The sequence below is a fragment of the Hylaeus volcanicus genome, chromosome 3 (genome assembly GCF_026283585.1).
Source record: "Hylaeus volcanicus isolate JK05 chromosome 3, UHH_iyHylVolc1.0_haploid, whole genome shotgun sequence".
Taxonomy (NCBI): Eukaryota; Metazoa; Arthropoda; class Insecta; order Hymenoptera; family Colletidae; genus Hylaeus; species Hylaeus volcanicus.
The window spans coordinates 22,299,375-22,320,859 of record NC_071978.1 but is presented as its reverse complement, the minus strand read 5'-3'; the positions used below and the strand labels follow the sequence as shown (position 1 = coordinate 22,320,859).

The window sequence follows — 21,485 nt, the reverse complement described above, 5'->3', positions numbered from 1 at the left end:
ATGCAAGTCTTTGCCATGCTTACGCATTGCCATAATATGTAACAGAAGGGAAAGAACTTTGAAATACCTTTGAAATGTATGTACGTTAAATATTCTTAGTTATTTTGTATCCATATTATCAAATGGTTACAGTATATGATATTTTATTCACTGTTAGCGATGAAGTAACGATCGAACGAATGACACTGCGTTTACACACGACAGTTCAATTGAATTGTAAACGGATTAAGGTATACTTGCCGATAATTAGTATTTCAGAAAGGACCAATCGAAAGGTTAATAAAAAAAATTGAAATTTGTGGTCTATATCTATAGGTTGTTCTTAATACGTACCGGGTTATGATTATTTAATTGAATATTGTTACCTTATTTGGATAAAAGTTGAAAGAATGAGATCCTTTTCTTTTCTAAATTTTCGATTCGCATTTTCTTAGCGAAAAAATTGTACGAGTTAACGAAATAAATGACACGTAGAGTTGTTAATTAATAAACGAGACTGGGATCTTTCTTATCTATGCGTATACATAATATTTTGTCTCGAATTATTTTTAAATAAAAGTCGAATCAAATACTATTTTATAAACATGTAAAATTATCTATATTACTTAAACGTTATTATGGCGTATACGATATTTTGCGTTACAATGCGACACTGCGTAACGTTGCGTCTTAAATACTCATTATCAAGAGGTGAGTGCTTCGTTCGTTGGTAAACATTTTACGAAATAATATGTTAAATAAATAAAAATCATGTGTGACGGCGATCAATAATCTATCGGTACCTTCTTTGGTACTTTTTAACTGTCGTCGATATCGATTTGCCCGTAATCGACGTTCAGTGGCTGCATATCTGCTAGTGAATCGTTTAGATTAAACGCATCCTGTAACAAGAAATAAGAGATAATTAAACAATTTTCCGCATAGTTTCAATTCCAGTAGAAAGAGTGTAACCAGGAATAAGTAATTCAGGACAGAAGGGGTTTATCAGTTTCAAGCGTAGATAGTATTAAGGGAACAGCTTCTAAAGGTGGTAGCGATTAGCAATGTACAAGTTTCAAAGCAGTAATTTAAGTATGAAAACTCACATAATCCACGGTAACTGGCATTGGATAGACGCATGGTATGCATTCCATTCGCGTAACTCCGTTATTGTCAGCGGTGCATTCGCAATTCTGACAGCGATTCGGGGTTGCAGTCAAAGCTACCCTCTTGGAGAAAACATTGATGAATTTCTTGATCGAGATCATCTTATCGAAACGTAATTTATCACCGCTGAATATGGTGCCGTTTATTTCCAGAGCCAAGGGTGTGCAGTAGCCGAGTAAGTTCTTCGGCAGTTTCACCTGTCTCCTTAAATCGGGGTCGCCGATAAACGTCCTGGCGTCCTTCTTCGTATACGACTTGCTCGCATCTATTCCGTAGAACATTGTGTTCACCCTTTCCTTATCGAACTCGAATTCACCATCCATCAATATGTGAAGCCTGATATCGTGTTCCAGTAAAGCTTCGTGCAGCACGGTATAGTCCAGCTGAAAATGTTATATAATTACTGAAGACAGTGACGCAATTTAAATTGTTACTAATATTAAGTTGGTTACAAAATCCCCTTTTAGATGGATTCCAATCATTTAAAGAGGCTTCCGAAGGCCTTACCGCTTGGTTTTCCGGCTCGCAGTGGGAGCAGGGCATCAGGACGAAGGTCTTCGAGACGCCAGCCCTGAAGAAGAGTTTCGTGGCGAACACGATCGCCGCGAAGATGTCCCTGCTACCATTGCCGACGCGCACGTGGTTGAAATAGTCGACGAATCGTGCCGGATTCTTGGTGAAGATCTGACCGTCGAAAACGACGCTTCTCGGATGATCGAAGACCCCGTCCGCGCCAAAGACGACCAGGGACCATCGATTGTTGGTCAACCCTTGATCTTTGAATTCTTTGTTCATCTGTGTGACCAGGTGCTCGATGCTGCGGTTCTGCTTGACGTCGCGATTACAGTCTTTCCCTTCGACGATGAAGACGACGTCGGTGGACATGGGCACGTTGTCGTCTTCCAATCGTCTGAACTGACCCTCTGCCACTTGGCTACCGTTCATCATGGTGCAGCTGGTGCACGCATCGGGTATTCTTAGGAAAATTTCGTGTAACGCGCAGGATTGCATGTAGGACAATGCCACAGTGCAAGACTCCAGTATGCTCGCGCTGCGGCCGCACATTGTAGAGTACTCGTTAGGTTCGACCACGTAGAAGCAGGAGAGGAATTCAGAGCTTTTGTTCACAAACAGGTCGTCGCAGAATTGCTCGACATCTTCGTTAGTCTTCTGTTTCGTAGTCGTCGCCAAATTTGACTCGCTCGAGCACTCATCGGTAGGTTCGATGGACCAACTTCCAGCGAATCTTCCGATATCTTTCAGAACGAGGCCGTTCGACGCGGTTGTGTCATCCATTGGCTCGCTGTTCATGGTACCCAGAATTCCAGCAGTCTTTCCATGGTACCAGCCAGACAGTTCCAGGGTGCACAGATTGAACTTTAAGTTGCATTCCAATCTTAACTGGTCCTGCTTGCGCTCCACTGTGATGACGTTCTCCGCTTGGTAGATGTACGTGGTTCCGTTGTCTAGCTCTATGGGGAGTTGCAGGTTGCTCATGGTGCTAGGCGACTGTTCAGAAACGATTTTGATGCTCTGGAAATAGGAACATGTTATCGTACGTAAATCACGACGTACATCGTAAGATGTTAAGTGGGCTTGGGTACTGACGTGGTTGAAGATGTTGAGCTCGATGGCGTTTTTCCCGATCAACATGATGATCTTGTGCGTAACTCGATCGGATTGCAGATCGTACTTGATGAGAATGGTGAACGTGTCGCGCACGAAATCGCGCGCCAACAGATAAGTGCATGGACCGACGAAATCCAAATGTCGTCCGTCGAAAGTCGTGAAATGTTGCGATCCCACGATCATTGCTTGCGCTGAAATAGATTAGTTTTTAATTCATATAGTTGTCAAGTCTTGATCTTGTTCTATACGATAAATAAAAGAAGCCGACGCGTTATAAATAAGAGAAAGAAAGCAATGATTTTATCTACAAATTTCGTTACCTTTGAAAGGTGGTAGCCAATTAAGAGGTTCCATGTACAACTTGTACCGATACAGGCTCCAGAAAGTCAAGTTCGAGGCCATGAAATGCGATCTGATATCGGTGATAGCTCTGAATTCGGGGACCTCGTGAAATTCTGGTGTCTGGTTGAATGCGTGCCAGGATATCGGAAGCTTTTGCTCCAAGCACATCAGCCCTTGATTAGGATCGAAGATGAACTTCGTTTTGGCCTCTCTGTATTGACTCTCGGCTTGCAGAGCAGTTAAGCTTACATCTACCAATTTCGAGTGAATTAGTCGTATAGCGCTTTCTAGTTTGGCTCCTATCTCGAGATAATCGTAAACATAGTGGATTCTGTTGTACAGCTGTTGCATCTTCTCCGTGGCGTACCGTATGGACGGTAACTTTTGCAGTTCCTTCAGTTCGGTGACGATCTCGTCGACGACGTCCTTCAGCTCCTTACCGAAAGGCACGAAGACGAAATACCTCTCCTTGAAGAATTTGACCACCACTCCGGAGTATTTCCGAATGTTCGTCAGGATGTCGTTGCCCTTGATGTCCCGATAGAACTTGTCGATGTCCTGGGTGAAGTTGGTGAACCGATCGAAGTAAGGCGAAGCGATAAGGTCGTTTCCGCGATCGTAGAGGAAATCTACGACCTCCTTGCTGGCTTTCCAAACCACGGTTTCCAGATAGTGTATCAGTCGAATAAACAATGGCTCCACGCGCAGCAAGAATCGATGCCATTGCTGGGAAATCGTTTGGGAAATGTTCCCACAAAGATTCTCGATATACTTGATGAACGAGACGTGAAGGTCCTTCACGATCTTATCGTACTTTTCGATCAGCTTCTCGATTATGTTCGCCACCTGTGTGATCGAGTCACCCCTAAGAATCGCTGCTACGATTTCGGAGACTTTGTTGATCGCGTTCTTGACGGTCTCGATGACCCAAAGCAACGAGTTCCTGATAGCTTGACCCGATTCGCCCATTATCTCCCATATTTCGTTCAGAATGTTGGGCAGAGATTGTATGTGGTTTCGCAGAGCGAGCTCGTCGATCACGTATATACCGAATGCGACGATATCCTTGATGTAGAAGTCGTTCGCGTTGTAAGAGTTGTTCAGGTAAGTCTGCAGCTCGTCCAAGTCTGTTTGCAGCTCCTTGAGGTTGCTGGGAATATAGGTATTGAGCGTTACGCAAATTGAATAACTCCTTGCCATAATGGATACCATTACTAAATCAACATAACTTACTTCCAGTCGTTGATGAATTCTTGAAGATCTTCCTGAGCGTCGTCCCAGACGTCGGAGATGACGCTCACTGTCTCGCTTTTTATGTACTGCTTCCAGTAATCGGCGTCGTTGTTCATCTCGTTGTACATGTCCACAGCTGCTTGTTTGATACCAGTCTGCGAAACGAAGGATACGTTATCGTCAAAGAATAACTATCCGAGGAGATTTATTAATTCATAGAATTCGAGCAAGTATACGTACAACAATGTCGCTCTTCAGATCAGGTCTCCAGCGCAAGGTGGAGGTAACCAATCTCGAGTGATTCAGCTTCAAGTAAAAGGACACGTCGGATATGGTGAAGTCGTCCTCGTAGGTTCTCCAAATGTCGAAAACGGCGTTTCGGGCATCCGGAATCCTTCCGTACATCCGCAAGCTCTCCACCGCATCTGTTGAACACGGAAGGTAATTAACAAACAAATAAAACTCTAGAGAGATACGGTCACTCCCATAAGTATTCGTACTCTTTATGTCTATTTAAGAAGTTTGACCAAATTAAATAATAGTTTTGATATTACCAAATGAATTTTTCATCATTATACATGTACATATTTATACAAACATACACATGGAAACATCAAACCTGTCATTTAATTTAAACACTTCAATAGACATAGGGGGTACGAATATTTATGGGAGTGACCGTAGATGTAAAAGTTAAATGGTATAATAAAGTCTACGAGTTTCTATGTTTTTTTCAGGGGTTCAACGATGCACCTGCAAAGTGCGAGTATAAGTCTTCTAAGAAATAGAAATAAAAAATGTTGTATATACAACTATTAGTGTCAGAACTAGGAAGTGTAGTCACTTATTTTGTGAGCAACCTACCCGGTGTGTAATTAACCATCATCCACGTCAGTTTCTCGCCAGGATCCAAGAAGAAGGCCCCTGTGGCGTTCAGATCCGGCGTTTTCACCATGCTGCCATTCAAAACGTACTGTTTCTCTGACGGATAGTACCGAACGTACAGGTATCTAAGCGCATCATTGTGATCCCTCTGAAAGAGGACCTCCCTGCGATCGACATCCAAACGAGCGTTCAATTGTCCGGACTCGCCAGTCAAGAAGCTGCGATGATAGCTGCCATTGTTCACGGTCTCGAACGTCACCATCTCTCGCTTGTGAACGAATCCACGGACGTCGAGATCGAACCTCGTGTTTGGATGCTTTCCAGTCACCTCGTAGACGTATTTTCTAGACTCGGGCAAGTTGCTCTCGTCCCTGACGAATCCTGATAGTACGAAAAGCTTGTCTGGATCGGTGGAATAGTCCGCGGTAAGAGCAACGTTCACCAAATCCCTCGAGTCCCTTTTAAACAGCTCTCCTTGCAGGGAGACCGTCTTCGCGAAACTAGGATGCCTCAAGCTGAAAGTGGCTCGTTGTTGGGCAACCGTGTTATCGGATGAGAGGTTCGCCCAATTAAACTGGGCGCCAATGGTTCTGGGGTTGTCCGTTTCGCGATCCCAGTCGAGCTTTATTTCGGAATTGATCTTCTCGCGGCTGATCCAGTACGAGCCGTCCAGAGTGAAGTTCCTTCGAGGATAGGACACGCCGAGCACCAGGAATTGGTTATCCACGTCCTCTGTCGTTTTGTTTAAGATGTTCACGCGATAGGATATCCACACGTCCTCTGCCAAGCTCAGCGAGGCGTTCTGATCGAACTCGCCAGGCAAGACTTGATAGTCCGTCCGTAGTTGCACGGTTCTGTTAAAGTGGATCGCTTTCAGGTGAATATCCTGACCCGTGTGAGTCGTTCTGACCCTGGATTCGCCAACCACGTTGAACGCGGTCTTATTGTCTATTCTGTACAGATTCACATGCTTGAATTCCACGGTTGGATAATTAGTCCCTTCATTCCCAGCGCTATACTCGTATTGATTTATATAGATGATACCGATCGGTTTGTAAGGGTTCTCGATTGTGATTTGTATATGATCCTTCTCGAAACCGGCTCTGGACTCGCTCTTGGACTTGTACAGTCCGTGAAGGACCTTCTCTCCGTTGTACATCATGTCGGAGTAACCAGTGGTCACTAAGGGTCGTTTCTCGTAACCGTAGGTCATATGACCCACGTGACGAGTGCTCAGAGGAACCTCCACGTGAAAAATACCCTTCAGATCGGAATCCAGCTTTTGGCTGCGGTAGGTGTAGTCTGAATCCACCATCGCCGTGTTTTGTAACCAGGAGGCCTTGGCGTATCTCTTGTTTCGTTGTCTGGAACAGATGGATGGGAAGCTTGAGTGAAATAGAGGGAAGAATAGTGAAATTATCGAATATAAATGAAGCATTTGGGGCGGTGTTTAGAATGCACATTAGCACGTTCACTACCATCATTCAGTTGGTAAGTAGCCTATCGTTATTCTATGCTTTTGATTGTGTCAAAATAAAATATATTCAGTAGGCAAAGTCCACGTAATATAACATTGACTTATGGATCTCACTTCCTTTCTTTACATAGATATAAAATTGATTTCTTACAGACATGTCCGTCTACTAGTGAACATGTTAAACCCCGGAAGCGAAGTTTCCACTTACAGAGTGGTGAAAACGGTAAATTGACATCCAATTTGCGAGACGTTCATTCCAGGTAGAACGGCGTTGATGGTTCCATTGACGTTCACCAGACTCTCGTACGACACGTTCGCCGAACCGATTTGCGTGCTGGCTGGGTAATAGACGTCCGCGCTTATCAGACATATATTCGTGTCATGGGTGGCATCGTAATCGAACAGAAACACCAGCGTCTCCTGCTGCTGGAATCTAGGGGTGTAGAGCGAATACTTGAGTCCTATCTCCTTGTTGTCGAAGGTCATGTTGAAGAGGTTGTTAACAGACTGAACGGGTAGCATTCCCCAGGATGCTCGAAGGTGGCCGTTGATGTCTCGGGGGCCCATGTGTATCTGTACAAATTTTAAATAACGACCTTAGCAACTTCTAGCCCTAGTGTGATTGCGTACATATAGTAATTTCATCTGATAATGTCAGGAAACTGCTTTGCATTTAATACTAACCGATCCATCCGAGGCGTAGTTCGTCTTAGCGTGCACGGTGTTGTACCCTATCACGTACGACGTGTCCTTGACGCCACCGTTCGCGTGGTAGCTGATCAGAAACCGATGGTCATCGTTGTCAGGGGGTGGTAGCCTGACGATGAAGACTCCGTCGATGTTCTCGTGGTTCCTGAACCCGATGGTGGCGTTCGCCGCGAATTTCCACTTCTCCCGATCGACGTCCACGTCGAATCCAACGTCCACGTTCCTGAAAGCTCGTCTAGGATTCTTGAAGAACAACCGAGTGTCGACGTCCCTGGTGCCCAGGTCCTTCGTTTCGTATCCGATGAGAATCCTCCCGAACATGTCCATCATGTAGACCAGCTTCCACTGCACAGTCGCGTGACGAGTGTCCTCGTTTAGTCTGTTGCGTACTCGAACCTCGCCGCTATCATTGGTCAGCATCATGTTCCCGCTTAGAGTGAGATTCCTAATGTCCTTCAAAGGCGTCTCAGCGCGAACATACAGAGTCGCATTGCCGTTCACTTGAACGTTCATAAACGCGGTGAGCTGGACCTTGTTTCTTTTACCTGACTTCTCGAGAGTCTCTGCTCTTGCTCTCAAGTCCCAGTTCAACGAATTGATCATATTCGCATCCAACGTACTGTTTAGAGAACCACTGACCAGAGTCGCGTTTATGCCATACTTCTCCCTCTTCAGGTTCAGTACGAAATCGTCCACGTCAGTCGCAGTCTTCGACTTCGCCATTAGGTTCACAGTGTCCTTGGAGCAGATGATCGTGGCGGATACCTTGCGCGTGACTTTGGTCGCAGCGTTCGTCAACTCGCCCTCCAGATTGTACAAAGTGTCGTTTAACTTCTTCACGTCGCCTTGAAACTCGTAATGAGGCTCGGATAGAGACGGAGTATAAAGTTTGCCAACGACTGCTCCAGCGTTGTAGTTTCCTAAGAGCTTGTACACCCGATCCTCGAGGTGTTTCACATAGATCGCCAGCCTTGCAGAGTCGTTGGCTGCAATCGCGTTCGTGTACGCGACGTCAGCTTCGATGCTCTCCAGCGACTCTATCCAGGTCTTCAGGACAACAGTGGTCTTCATCTGGTCATCAGTCAGGAACCATATCGATTGGAGGGATACTGATTTAGAAACAGGCTCTGCAATTTCGCCAGTGATCTTCACGTACTTCTCAGCGGTCGTGAAGTTTCTCCTGACGGTGATGACAGATTTTGGCAGTTGCAGCATCGGCGTGTCGATCTTGGTCTCCACGATTGCGTCCGCGATCGCCTCTTCGGTCTTCAGCGATCCTACTACGTCTATCGCGCAGTCTGGAGCACGAATACCCACCGTTGCCTTGTAGAAGTTCTCGTCGACGTTCATTGTAGTGCTCGTGTTGAGAAACTTGAGAAACGTCAGAGGGGTCTTGACGTTGAGCTTGACGAAGTGCGTCTGCGAGTCGTCCGTTTCGCTCTCGCTGCAAACGTAATTCACGTCTAAGCCTGTCTCGATCCAAGTTTTATTTTGCCTCACGTTCACGGCGAATTGCATCACGTAGTCGATCTTCTCCATGTCCACGACGAACACGTTCAGGCAGACGAGCTCGTTGAAGAGCTTGAACGGGGTGATCAAGTTCAGCTCGTTCTTCATGTTGAATAAATCCTCTATGAAGAACGTGTCGTCTAGGACGATCTTCCCTTGGAAGTATCGCGCCGTACCGTAAATCTTGTACTGCGGTCCGTCGTTGTCTATGTCCAGCTCTCCTAGAATAGGTTCCATGATCGCAGGGTAGATCTCGACTTCCCCGTGCCAATAAGAACTACTACGCTCTTCTTGGTCATCCTCGAACTCGACGTAATCCTCGTCCTCTGACGTCGAGTTACCCGCAACTTCCGTCGGTGCTTTGATCGGTATATTAACGGGGGGTGGTTTCGGACCGGCCTTGACCTTTGCGCCGAACTTTACATCCGCCAACCTGATAGTAAACTCTGTGTCGACGTCCCACTTCTGATCTTCGGCGTTCGACGCGAACAGCTTCGCGACTGCTCCAATTTCTTCGAGGCCGCGGACAGGCGTGAAGAGCAGGTAGCTGTAGTGCAAGTCGGTGATGCTTCTGTAGTGCCAGACGCCCTGGAAGCCAGCGAGCATTTTATTGTAAGCGACTCTAAAGTCAGCCTCCCGATTGTTCAGCTTGGCCACGAGGAGGGTCCTCTGAAGCAGCTCCAACGGCGTGGCGAGCATCAGCTTCACGTTGAAGTTGTATTCTGCAGTGAGGAACTGGCAGAGGACCTCGAAACCGATGGGACCGCTCGGGACCACCACCTCCGCCACCATGTGTCTGTTGCTCTCCGACAGGCCAAATCGTCCACGAACGTAAGAGAATTTCTCCAAAGGTGTGGTGACGTTAAACTGCACGGTAGACTCCTTGAAACGGCGAAGGTCGCCAAGCAGCTTAGCTGTATATGTTCTCTTGTCCAGGTCTAAGTTCGCCGCGCCTAGGAACTTCCAATCGGACAGGATTTGCAGCTGACACCTCATGTCGGACTTCCTGTAACTGGTAACCGCAGACTCGAGGTGCAGGTTACCGGTTATGTTGAAGACGTTGTCGTGCTCCTTGTCCAGGTACCAGATGCTCCACGCCTCGATCACCTTGTCGGGGTTGTACTTGATCAATAGACGAGTGTCAGCGGTTTCTGATTCGATGATCTTGTGTGTGACGTTGACGGTGGTCCAGGAGATGGAATGCACGGAGCTGGTCACGCCGCAGTTGGCCTTCCACTCTTTCATCTTCTCGTGGTCGTACATGCTGCCGTCGAATTTTACCAGCAAGTGTTCCGAATCCTTCCAATGAGCTCCAGCGCTTAGTCTGATCCTGTTTCGTTCCTGCAGGTATCTGTAATGGGATTAAAATGGTAATTTTAGACAGACGAGACTTCATGTCATCGGTTATTATTTCGTAATAGAATAAACTACCGAGTAATATAAACCTAAATGCTTAGAAAAGTATATTCTATTGTTAAGAAAGGATCAGAAACCGACAGGACTAAACACGATGTGCAAAGCTTTCGTAATATTCTGGGTTTCATAAATTGAAATAGATAATGCTAGTGTGTTAACAATGTGTTAAGAGTGTTCAAGCAAAAAGAGGATACGAGCTGTTCGTTATGAATATGGTCGGGAGGATTACTTTGCGATTAAAGCTGTCTTTCTCCAATAATCGAACGGCGTGAGGAACTGACTTTCCACCTTCACCGACTTCACCCACGGCTGCACGTCATATTCTGTCGCGACGAACAGCTTGATCGCTTTGTTTGGGTTCCAGTCGACCGCCGCGTCCAGAATATAATTGTACGAGCCCTTCGAGGCCACTCGACAAGAGCCAGTGATGAGACGACCAGGGTAAGCTAAGGTGACAACGGCGCTGAGGTTCTTCTCTGGCAAGTGGTCCTCGATCTCTGAGACCACCACTCTGTCCAACTCAAGGAATATCACAGCCTTCAACGCGGGATCTCTGTTCGCATCCCACTTCACCTCCGCGCCAAATTCTTTTCTGTTCTTCTCGTTGATCCCCGTTAACGCCAGATGAATGTCCCTCCATTTGTCCATGTGCATCTCCATGCGTATCTCTCGTTCCATATCGACGTACGTCATCAAGGAGTACACGTTGTTCTTGTACCGTCCTTCAACGTACGTCATGATGTTCGTCGGTGACGACACCGTGTGGTTCAGAATGAACGCGTACTTGTCCCTGCCCACATGATCCACGTGTAGATTGATCCTGACATCGCTATAATTCTTATACAGTTTACAGTTCACGAGAACGTCGCTGGGAAAGCTCGGGGACTTCAGGTTGAGCTTCAGATTGTGGCTGATGACGGTGGCCACGGACCGGTCGGAATAGGTACCGCGAGCCGTCACGTTGTGCCCGCTGAACCAAGTTCCACTGAGATCAAGTTCGTAGGTACGCTTCGAGCGTTCTATTATTCGAACGTCCACCAGCATGGAGTTGAAATTCGGGATCGTCAGGTTCGTGTGACCTTCCAAAGCGAACATCAGACCTCGCGGCATTATCAGGATCACCGTTAGACTGATTACTTTTCCTGGATGGACAGAGAGTTTCAAGTTTAGGCCCATACTTGACGTATTTTTAACAAGGTGTTCTAATATCACTATAATAATTTTCTAAAAAGAAAAAGTGGAACGACTCGACCAACCTGGGGCATATCCTATCATCAAGCTGCTCTTCGACTCTGGCCCCATAGAGTAGTGATCGACGCTCATCTTAACGTCCAAGTTCTGTATGGGCTTCGTGATGGAGATCGACGCGCTCACTTTCGTGTCCCGATTTTGAAAATACATTTTCGAGTACGAAAGTATCAATTGCGCTGTGAGCTTGTGTCGGTCGTCCATCAGATGTGGCTTCGAGTTGACCTCTGCATGCAACTCCAAGTGACCCAAAGCCTGCCGGTACCACGCGGTTATCACAGCGTTTAACTGCGGATACGCGGTGGAACGTAGCTTCAGATCAGCTGCCTTGTGAGTCAGCGTCCTCCAGGACCGATTGGACAATGATATTTCCAACTGAAGCGTTTCCTTCTTGAGCATCTTCTGCAGCTGGTACTTCAGCTGAAAGTCAGCAGCTACGCTCACGTTCCTTCGAACGATGTAACCCGTTAGTTTACTCCACATCCTCTTCGTTTGGAAGGTCAAGTATACATCGCACTGGGACACGTTGTTCTTGTGGGCGTTTCTTATCGTCCCTTTCAAAGAGATTTGGTAATCAAGTATCAGCGATTAGGTGACTCTCTATGTATGAACTTTAGAGTTTTATGTCATATCTGTCAAGAAAGAAATTGTTCTTTAATACCTGACAGAGCAGCGATTCGCTCGTTGTTGACGATCAGATGCATCTGCGGACTGTAAGTGTAACCATAATTGGACTTCTTGGTCGAATAACCCAGGCTGGCGTCGAAGTGTTTGGTACCGTTTATGTCGAAACCTATGTCTATAAACGTCTCGTTTTCCGTGTTCTTATAGGTGCCTGAAAGAAAGAATTTCGATTTTACCACGAGACTCAGACTTGGACCGGTATCCTTGCTAACCATCGTTTACCTTCAGCCACCAACGAATTTCCAGCGGATCGCAGCAGAACGAGAGCATTGTGCGTCCCTTCATCGAAGGACACAGTGGCACTCAATTCTCTGTTCACCTGTGACCCAGGTGTATCGAACATGATTTTGAAAAGGTTTTGTTTCTGTAATAAGACATCGTTACATCAGTTGGTAAATCTCGCTCTTCCTTATGTACAGGGCTCCAGGATTCCTTAAATCCCAGAATTAGTGTAAGAACCGGAAATAGGGGGTAGCTGAGACGATTCTGAACCACAATTTCCTTTACAGAAGCATCGGATGGTACTCCGTTTTTCAATTATTAACGAGAAATTCTTACACTAATTCTGAGACACCCTATAACGAGAACAAGAGAGACGATACCTCTGTTCTCTCCCACTTGTACTCTAGCAAGTAGTTTTTAGCGGTAGTGTCAGCCTTGATTAACGCGATCTTGAAGAGCATGGGCCCGCTCAGGACAAAGTACGGCGCGTCGGGTTTCTTCGTCACATTCGATAGCTGGTAATCGACGCACATCTTTAATCCCACGAGCTTGTCGAGGGCGGACCAACTGCAGCTCGTGTTACTGATAACGTCACCTCGCATGATCGCCTGTTTCGCATTCTTGTCGTTCTGGCCAGCTATCAACACGCCCAGCGGCCTTTCCTCCACTTGGGCTCCGTTGCCCTTGGTCAGAACTATGTCCGTTCCAATGGAGAACACCTCCATCTTTTTATTCGGGAGACCCAAGCTCAGCCGTACCAAACGCAGGCCCTTTACCTCCAAATGAATTTGGACCGCTCCAGAGGTGTAGACGTTCGATCGCAATTTTATTCCAGCGGTCTTGTAGAAGGCGTCTACAGTCATGCTGCTCACCACGTCGACGCTTATACTGTTCAGAGAGGAGAGTAATAACATCCTTTAGAATCAGAAGACAACCGCGAAAGACGAATAGAATTATATTTATTTACAGACAGTCCCGTAAATATTCGTACCCCCTACTATGTCTATCGAAGAAGTTTGACTAAATTAAATAACAGTTTTGATATTATCAAATGAGTTTTTACATGTGTACATTGTATTTATATATACATCAACATATTTATACAAATATACACTTAGAATGTATTATTGTAATGTATTATACATATGTATTATATGAATTACTTAATTTAAACAAATTTCTTAGGGGTACGAATATTTACGAACTGACCGTAAATATATTTATTCTACGAATACCTTGGCGCGAGGTTGCTGATGATTTCGATCTCCCCGCTGGAGATCCGTTTGATATCGTGTAACCCTGACATCTTGAAGTTGCAGGCCGCGGAACCAGCGAAATCCAAACGCACAGGTAAACCAGAAGTCGTCGGCACCACATACGTGGAATCCAAGAACATTACCGCATTCTCGTAATGAATTTCCTTTCCAGAAACGATTTGCTTGAATTTCTCCCATGGGTTCAACTCTGTCAAGGCTTCTCTGATTTCTTCGTCGTTGTTCAGCACCTGATACTTCAAGTCATTTCCAAACACCTGAGTAAAGGTAAAAATGATACGATTAATTATCAGAGTGCGAACAAGGGTGTCTGGTAATACTACCTCAACTATCGCGTAGTATTACTTACTTTGTAACCAAGACTGATTCTAGGATTATCAAAGTTATTGTCGATGACGTCAGGCAGTCGTTTCACGCGTTTCCAGTAGTCCTCTTCTGGTGCCGATCTTAGAGTCCTGAGGAAACCTTTGAAGAATTCCGACATTTTCTCGCCACTGTACGGTCCATCCGGTCCGAAGAACTTCTCCGCGTAATACTCGAGACCCTCCAATCTCGTGGACAGCTCGAAGGCGTTCACAGATTCGCCGAAGAGGTCCAAGGTGACGTTGAACGTCGCTGAACGCGGTATGTACGACCTGGGCGAGAAGATCAGGTTCCCTTGATAGTTCGCCCCGAAATTGTATTCCTCTGAGAAGAACGACCCGTCGTAGTTTCGCGAGAACTTTCTTATGTCGCTGTTGAACTTGTTATTGAGATCCCTGTCCGTTAAAAGACTCTGGATATTCACCATCGTCGGCGAGGCGGACTTGTAGAGGTTCGTCAAGTGGCTCCAGACGAAGGTGCCAACTGTAACCAGAGATTCTGCTGTTAACAAAGCACCGCGGTCGAGAGCAACTATAGCAACGTTTTCCAAACTGCGCGATTGCTTGAATGTTTCGTCAGATGAGGTGTATTATAACTGGACTGCGAATCTTTATGCAAAATAAAATCATAGCAAACGTACCTACAAAAATTGAAACTAGATAGGAATTCATTTTACTCTGTAAATAATATAATATAAACTCTACTTTCAATATTTTTTATATTATAGTATACTGTGTAGATTTTGTAGTTTCTTGCACATTCAAATTTCCTATAAATGCATAAAGATCCGCAGTCTAATTATAACTAAGGTAGTTTGGAAAGCGCTGAACTACAGAATTCGTCACCTTGATTGACCTCCTCCATCTTGAGAGTGTGTTTAATCGTTTTAATAACATTGTAGTCGGGACAGCGCATCACTTGCAAATAAGACGCTATTCGTATTTCCGTATCCAAGGTAAAGTTCCTATAGTAGTCCAAGAAGAATTGATCCCGGGTTTTCTCGCACGAAGGCATCCTGCGATGGGCATCGACAGCCGCGACGCGAATTTCCATCGAAAGGAATCCGCTCGAGTCATCTATGCATTCTTTCAACCGTCTCATTAAGCTTTCCGTCTCCAGTCCCATGTTCCCAATTGCTTTCAAAGCTTCCATAGTCTAAAATTAAAAATATGTGCCACGAGAATATTAAAAATACGCCACGAAAATATTAAAAACACGTCTCGAAGACTAGCGTGAAATTGAAATGTGACGTACATCCTTGATCGTGGAGGGTGAATGGGTTCTAGGCGCGCAACCCTTCTCGATTTTCTGCTCGAGGTACGACACGAACCGCGTCACTTGCTCGACGTCGTTGCATCGGGTTTCATGAGTGGAGCAGAAGGCGTGAATCATGGCGGAGTAACTCAAAACGAACTGAGCCTCTGGGATGTGACTCTGAAACTCCAGCAAGGGCGAGAGAGTCACGATCATCTCTTGATTCGGCCGTGGGATCAGCGCGAAGGCTGTCACCCAGGTGTTTGTTGTCCCATGGTCGATGTATCTTTTCATTATGAGGTCCTTCATCACGCTCACGGCTGCGTTGCTGCCTAAGAATGGCAGAGCATCCACGATGTGTTTTCTATGGAGTACAAAAATAGATTTTATAAGAATAAAAAGCTCGTCAGATATTCTAGAGAAGGAGAACTATCCTATAAATATAGTCCTATAGATAAAAGGGATAACTTTGTGCCACGATAGTGTACTATACCTCCATTGCTTTAGAATATGTGAACATTGATTAGAATAACGTTGGCTGGAACGTTATATTTTTAACATCGTCGAGTTTGATAGTTAATATCATGTAAGAGTATAAGAGAAAAGATATAGATATTCGAAATAGAAATTAAGTCCTAGGAGATTTGTCTTTCGAACAATTGAATTATCCTCTGACCTACGAAACTACTTTCTCTACTGCCAGGTATACGATTCAACTACTAGAAAAACCAGCTAATCCTCTAATCCGTTAGGGCCCTCCCGCCTGTCCTTCGGTCTCGAAGTCGAGGCAGCAATTGGTCATCCAATTGGTCACCTATTCAACGAGAAAATCCTAACTCCGTAAACTCATACGAAAACTCCGGCTCCTCCAAGTCGTAAACTAATAATTCATCCGAACGTAATCTCTAAAAGCAACAGAACAGTCCTATCCCCGTGCCATAAATTGTATCCAACGTTGTCCTTACCAGGGTCGAATTTTGAGTATTTCCTCAAACACCGTCTCCCCCATTCTTATTTTGCATTCAAACAACAAGCTCCTACTCACTTTCCAGTTTTGCAAATACTGTTGGCCCTGGCGAACAGCTGCGACAACGACGGGTAGTCCAGCAATCGTGCAGAGTGAACGAATTCAGTGAAGGTTTCGGGGAATTGTTGTTGGAGCTCGTCCATGTTCACCCCTAGCCTGCACATCGTTTTCAGAAGATCCCTGGACGATCTCAGCTCCCCGTGTATAGTCCTGGGTGTTTTCGAATAATCGTATACCAAGTCGGTCCTCTTCGCGCGATTCCATCCTCTGGTGCCCATATTATAATCCTCTTCCTCGTTCTCGTCGTTATTCTCCTCGTCCTCGTCGTCTTTCGTTTCTCTGATCAATCTAAGCACAGCGGTAGACTCGGTTCTCGCACCCGTACTACCACTCGAAAGCGGTTGGAACCGATGCAGATCGTTGCAAACGACCTCCTGGTAGATGTTGTGATCGATGATCAGCTCGCAGTCGCTTCGAGACTGCAGAAGAGGATGTTGTGCGATTCGAGAACTCGACCTGGGGCTCCTGTAGACGTTCGACTGAATAATAGAGAAGTGTTTGGACCCGTAAACGCAATCAGAGAGGTTCTTCGTCTTCTTCACCACCAGGCTCGTGCGTTTGGCCCCGTGAAAGTGGTAGAACGTTTTGCAGAGGCCGTTCACGTCCAGTTCGTCCTCTCGATGGTCCACGTCGAACCTTTTCATGGAGTTCTGGAGCATCGACAGAACTCCCCTCTTCAGGTTCAACGCCCAAATTGGATCCTGACTGTCCGGGCATAGCTCTTCTATCCGTCCATCGTCGAATGAGAATCTTAGGGCGAATCGTTCTAGATTCGTCTTGAACTCTGCACCAGCACGATCGGGGAACCTTGGATTATACTTTCGGGGATCGTGGCTTAGGCTAGCGTTGCGGAATGTCAGACTTCCCTCGCAGGGACTGGTGAACCGAACGACCAGGTCGGCGTCGAGGCGGAGGGTTGATTCGTTTCGTGGATGACCCGACGGGCCTCCTAGATTCGTGCTGACGTCCACAGAGTATCTGTACCAGTAGGAGACGTCCTCTTGGTATTTGAACTTCCTGCTCGCTGGAACTGCAAATATACTCCATCTTTGAATCTCTAACCATAGCTGAGATGGCCAAACTTTTATTCGAACGGATCAAATTGCATGCGGATAGTCGGTGAAATTTACAGTCGTTAATAATAAAATATATAATTCTGTAATTCGGATAGTAATTTGTATTCAATAATTAATTGTACATTCCCATTTACCTTTGCATTTCGTCCGACTGCAGGGCGTCAGGTCCTTGACGATCTCTGAAACAAGATTAGCGTCGAGATCGGTGAAAATTTCGACTGGAACAGTCGTTCGTAAAAATCGGCTCGCTTGAAGAGCGTGTTGTGAATGGAAGTTACGTTCTACCGATAACGTGACCGATATGCGAACTGTGCACTCGATGCAGCTTCTCGGAATGGAGCGTCGAATAACACGCGCCATCGTTAAACGTTGATAAAGTAATCGCAGTGTCGTTCAGCTTCTGACGACTCTGACAAGAGAGGGTCAGTAGCGGCAGACGCCGAATTCAATTAAATTGGTATGGGGATTGGTAGTTTTACGTCAAGGGTAGCGAACCTATAGCACGCGGCTGAGTACGTACGGTTATTTACAAAACTATATAATTTACGTGATAAATTATAATTGAAATTGTAATTATAAATTTACTATATAATTTACTACGTAATTTTACGTATTTAATCAATACAAAGGCAGAGTGACCAGTCTTAATTTATTCAATTTAAGTGTTAATTAACACTGAACTTACCACGATTGGTCAAACAACAGTTTTTAAAATTCCATGTACAGTTCTTATATACAATATATGAATTACATGTATACAATTGTTTCATGTACCTTTGAATTTATAAATTTATTATAATATCGCGTGAAATATGCTTGCACCAGTGGGAGTAGATATAGATGAATATATCGGTAGGTTTAGTGTTAATATAGTCTACTTGAGGTTGCATTCAAGTAAACAATAGCACACAGTCTATTTAAGAACCCTTTTTACCTGTCTGCACCGTATCGATCACTACGCAGATCGCGACAAAAAGGATCGCCACGCTGCTCCACGATCTTCGATCGCGAGTCATGTTGCTGCTTCCGGTAATCGCCGAGGTCAAGATCGTCACTCCTTTCTCGGCACGTTCTTCATCCCTTTATCCACGAGTACACTCTTCTACTCCATTCTATCACCGAACGATTCGATTCACGCGAACGTTCCACTGCGCGAAAGACAATCGCGTTTCGACGCTGTAATTTGAAAGAAAGGGGAGCTCCGTTTACTTCCGTTATTTCTCGCACTGTACGTCCACGCGTAACTTTCAGATCAGGATATAAAATCACGAGTTGAAACAGTGGTGGTTCGGAAATAAAAATTTATCTCAGTATAGCTAATCAAGAATCTGTTAGACACAATTTCTTTTTCAATCACTTGATAATTTCACGTAACGAGGAAGAACTACCGTTCCAAAGCACTATTAATTAAAACTATCGAAGAACGATCGTGGTTAATTGCTGCAAATCCTCGAGTAGCTATACCGATACGAACTTTTATCGTTGACGCAGCTCGTCGACGCTCAGCACCGATTGAATTACACGAAATGAAAGAACTACTTAAAGAATACGTAAAAAAAAAACGAAACGTTGTTGAAACGCAATCGTGCTGGGTGAAATCGTACCGTATCGAGGATATCCGCAAAAAGTTGCAAGCAAGGAATCGCAGAGGAGATCGCTGATCGAGCGGAAAGATCGAACTGAGCCCGATTGGGGGTGCAAAACGGGCAACGGCACGCTCGATGGGAAGCAGCCCGTGTACACTGTGTATCGGTTAAATAAGTGCTTCCTGCCCTGACCGTGTTCACCGACCGAATGGCTAACAACACCGAATCAACTGGAGTAGCCCTCTTGGAGGGGGAGAGAGGATCCGATGCCAAAGGTCTTCTTGTTTTTTTTTATATTTGTAAGGGGTCAAGGGTCTTCGTAGAAGATAAGATAAACCCGAGAAACGATCATTCCCGGACTGTGTATGATCCTTGCGGTAACGTTCGTGGAATACGTATCGAAATTTATTATTACGATTTCAATTCTGTGCCGCGATAACGGGACGTTCGACAATGCCGTGTTTATCAGTTGCAGTATTAGGGACGAAAGAGTCTCTCGTTACTTGCATGCGCCTTCCAAAATAACTGTCCTCATCTGTTTAACATTCTTGCATTTAAGAGTTCAAGCATGGGTCGATCAGCTTGTACAAATTATAGAAGGAACAATGTGTTAGATTTGCATAATTGGACGTTATTATATGGCACTGAAGTTTGTATAACGAGTCAGAAATTATAGAGAATGGGTACTGGGATGTCTGAATAAATGCTAGAGGGAACGCCATTAATGTTGGCCTTTGGGATTTTCATATAAAAAATATCTGTCGCTGTACGATGTGTAAAGTTTAGTAGAGATCGAAAAGAAAATGGAATCGTTCGAAGGTCATGAGTTTTAGATCGAACAATTTTATTGGTCAATGGAACCCCTTCGATTAACGAAAGTATACCATATCAGATCGCAGTGTTCAAGGCCGACAAAAATGACGCGGTTTAAAATTACTTACGGAACGTTAAACAAAGGTCAAAGCTCTATGTTTACGACGACGTGTGTAAACAAAAATTGTTCTGCATACCAAGAATTATGCAAATTATTGCCTAATGATCGTGTTATCGCAATGATTTTAGCTCGAATAAAGTACCCGTCTGGAAACTAAGGAAATCGTAGATTGTTGTTTATTAAAAGATCCTAATACATTTCAGTAAGACATCTTATTATATTTAATTTGAATAACTAAATTTCATGATAAATTAAATTTATTTTAATTTATTGCCGCATCATCTTCCTTCCTGTCCTCCCCCTCCTGTTCTAGGAACACTAATTCATTCCGTGTGGAACTTTTGCGTGTATGAGCATGTAGTGATTCCTGGAATAATTTTTATTGTTAATAAAAAATGCGTTAAGTAAAACATTAAGCAAATGGAATTAAAGGATTATTAATTTACTTATTGTATTGTGTTTACAATTTGCTTATATATCTACCCGATAAACACTCATGTTTAAAAATGATCGTGTTTTATAGATAGTTAGAACTTTGGATTTCTAAAATTGATTGTAGAAACGAACGTATCTACCTGTTACTTCGAATAATTAACGTACAATTGTATGTATATATCTATAAATTATATTTAGATTCAAATGTGTCATTAAACTTAAATGATTATGTTATCAAATACTCCAAAGTTTATTTTTCAAATCAAAGTGATTCTTTCCCAACTGTACTAGTCGAAACAAAACTCAAATACAGATAGTATTAATAACGATATATTTTCTATAATAAAATTCTTAAATTATTATTTGATATAATATACAATATTTAAATATTTGTAATACATTTATTAATCTAATTTGAAGATTTAACAAGATTAAACAATTTCTAATTGTTATGTTTTAGAATCTTGAAGCGCCCGCTCATTTTAAATCGTAGCATTCAACATTCGAGATATATCGATACCTCCAGCCAAACCTAATGTTTTTCGAACGGGTGTTATATTAAATAACGCTTCTGCAAACTTTTTGTATCGCGAAAAAACGTTTTTTCGCTGATTGGATGATGTAAGATGCGATATGATTGCGATGACGAATCACAGCAAAATATATTCAATCTGGTTCTACGCAGCGGGATGCTATAATCCATCCAGTGAGACAATATACTCTGGTTACAAAACCCACGTGATTCGCGACGAAATCTCATTGGTTCTCTGTATCTCTCGCCAGGGATGTATCGTAAAGTAAATCAAAATTCGTAAAAAAATCTGAGTAATTGTTCAAAATACCAATGAGCGGACGTTCATTAAAAAATATTCCTAAATGTTAGAATTCTGTGTTTATCTGTGTCAAGTAACGAAGATGTAATTTTTGGAGAACGAGGAAAACACCTTTTTCTTGATATCTTTCCTACTTTTACAATG

The 21,485-nt window shown here is 44.2% G+C and overlaps 1 protein-coding gene across 1 annotated transcript; it reads right to left on the bottom strand.

Annotated features, from left to right (window-relative positions):
• Positions 1–81: 81 nt before the first annotated feature.
• Positions 82–19,428, bottom strand: LOC128873939 (uncharacterized). Its single transcript, XM_054117995.1, has 23 exons — positions 19,158–19,428; positions 18,488–18,729; positions 17,688–17,732; positions 16,436–17,507; positions 15,391–15,754; positions 14,982–15,291; positions 14,123–14,619; positions 13,735–14,030; positions 12,880–13,387; positions 12,500–12,641; positions 12,255–12,428; positions 11,602–12,147; positions 10,575–11,487; positions 7,397–10,280; positions 6,921–7,285; positions 5,215–6,599; positions 4,591–4,775; positions 4,351–4,505; positions 3,096–4,267; positions 2,755–2,966; positions 1,654–2,679; positions 1,086–1,529; positions 82–881 (listed from the first exon to the last, which is right to left on the bottom strand). Exons 2-23 carry the CDS (start codon positions 18,567–18,569, stop codon positions 798–800), a joined length of 12,861 nt encoding a protein of 4,286 aa, XP_053973970.1. The 5' UTR covers positions 18,570–18,729; positions 19,158–19,428; the 3' UTR covers positions 82–797.
• Positions 19,429–21,485: the final 2,057 nt, after the last annotated feature.

What these genes read in the sequence shown, in the direction of transcription:
- LOC128873939 (XM_054117995.1), bottom strand. Translation starts at nt 18,569, where the DNA reads ATGACTCGCGATCGAAGATCGTGGAGCAGCGTGGCGATCCTTTTTGTC. An exon ending in AAATTCGTTGGTGGCTGAAG is followed by an intron (nt 12,429 to 12,499) that starts GTAAACGATGGT and finishes TCTTTCTTTCAG; the next exon opens with GCACCTATAAGAACACGGAA. An exon ending in GATGGTTAATTACACACCGG is followed by an intron (nt 4,776 to 5,214) that starts GTAGGTTGCTCA and finishes CGTGTTCAACAG; the next exon opens with ATGCGGTGGAGAGCTTGCGG.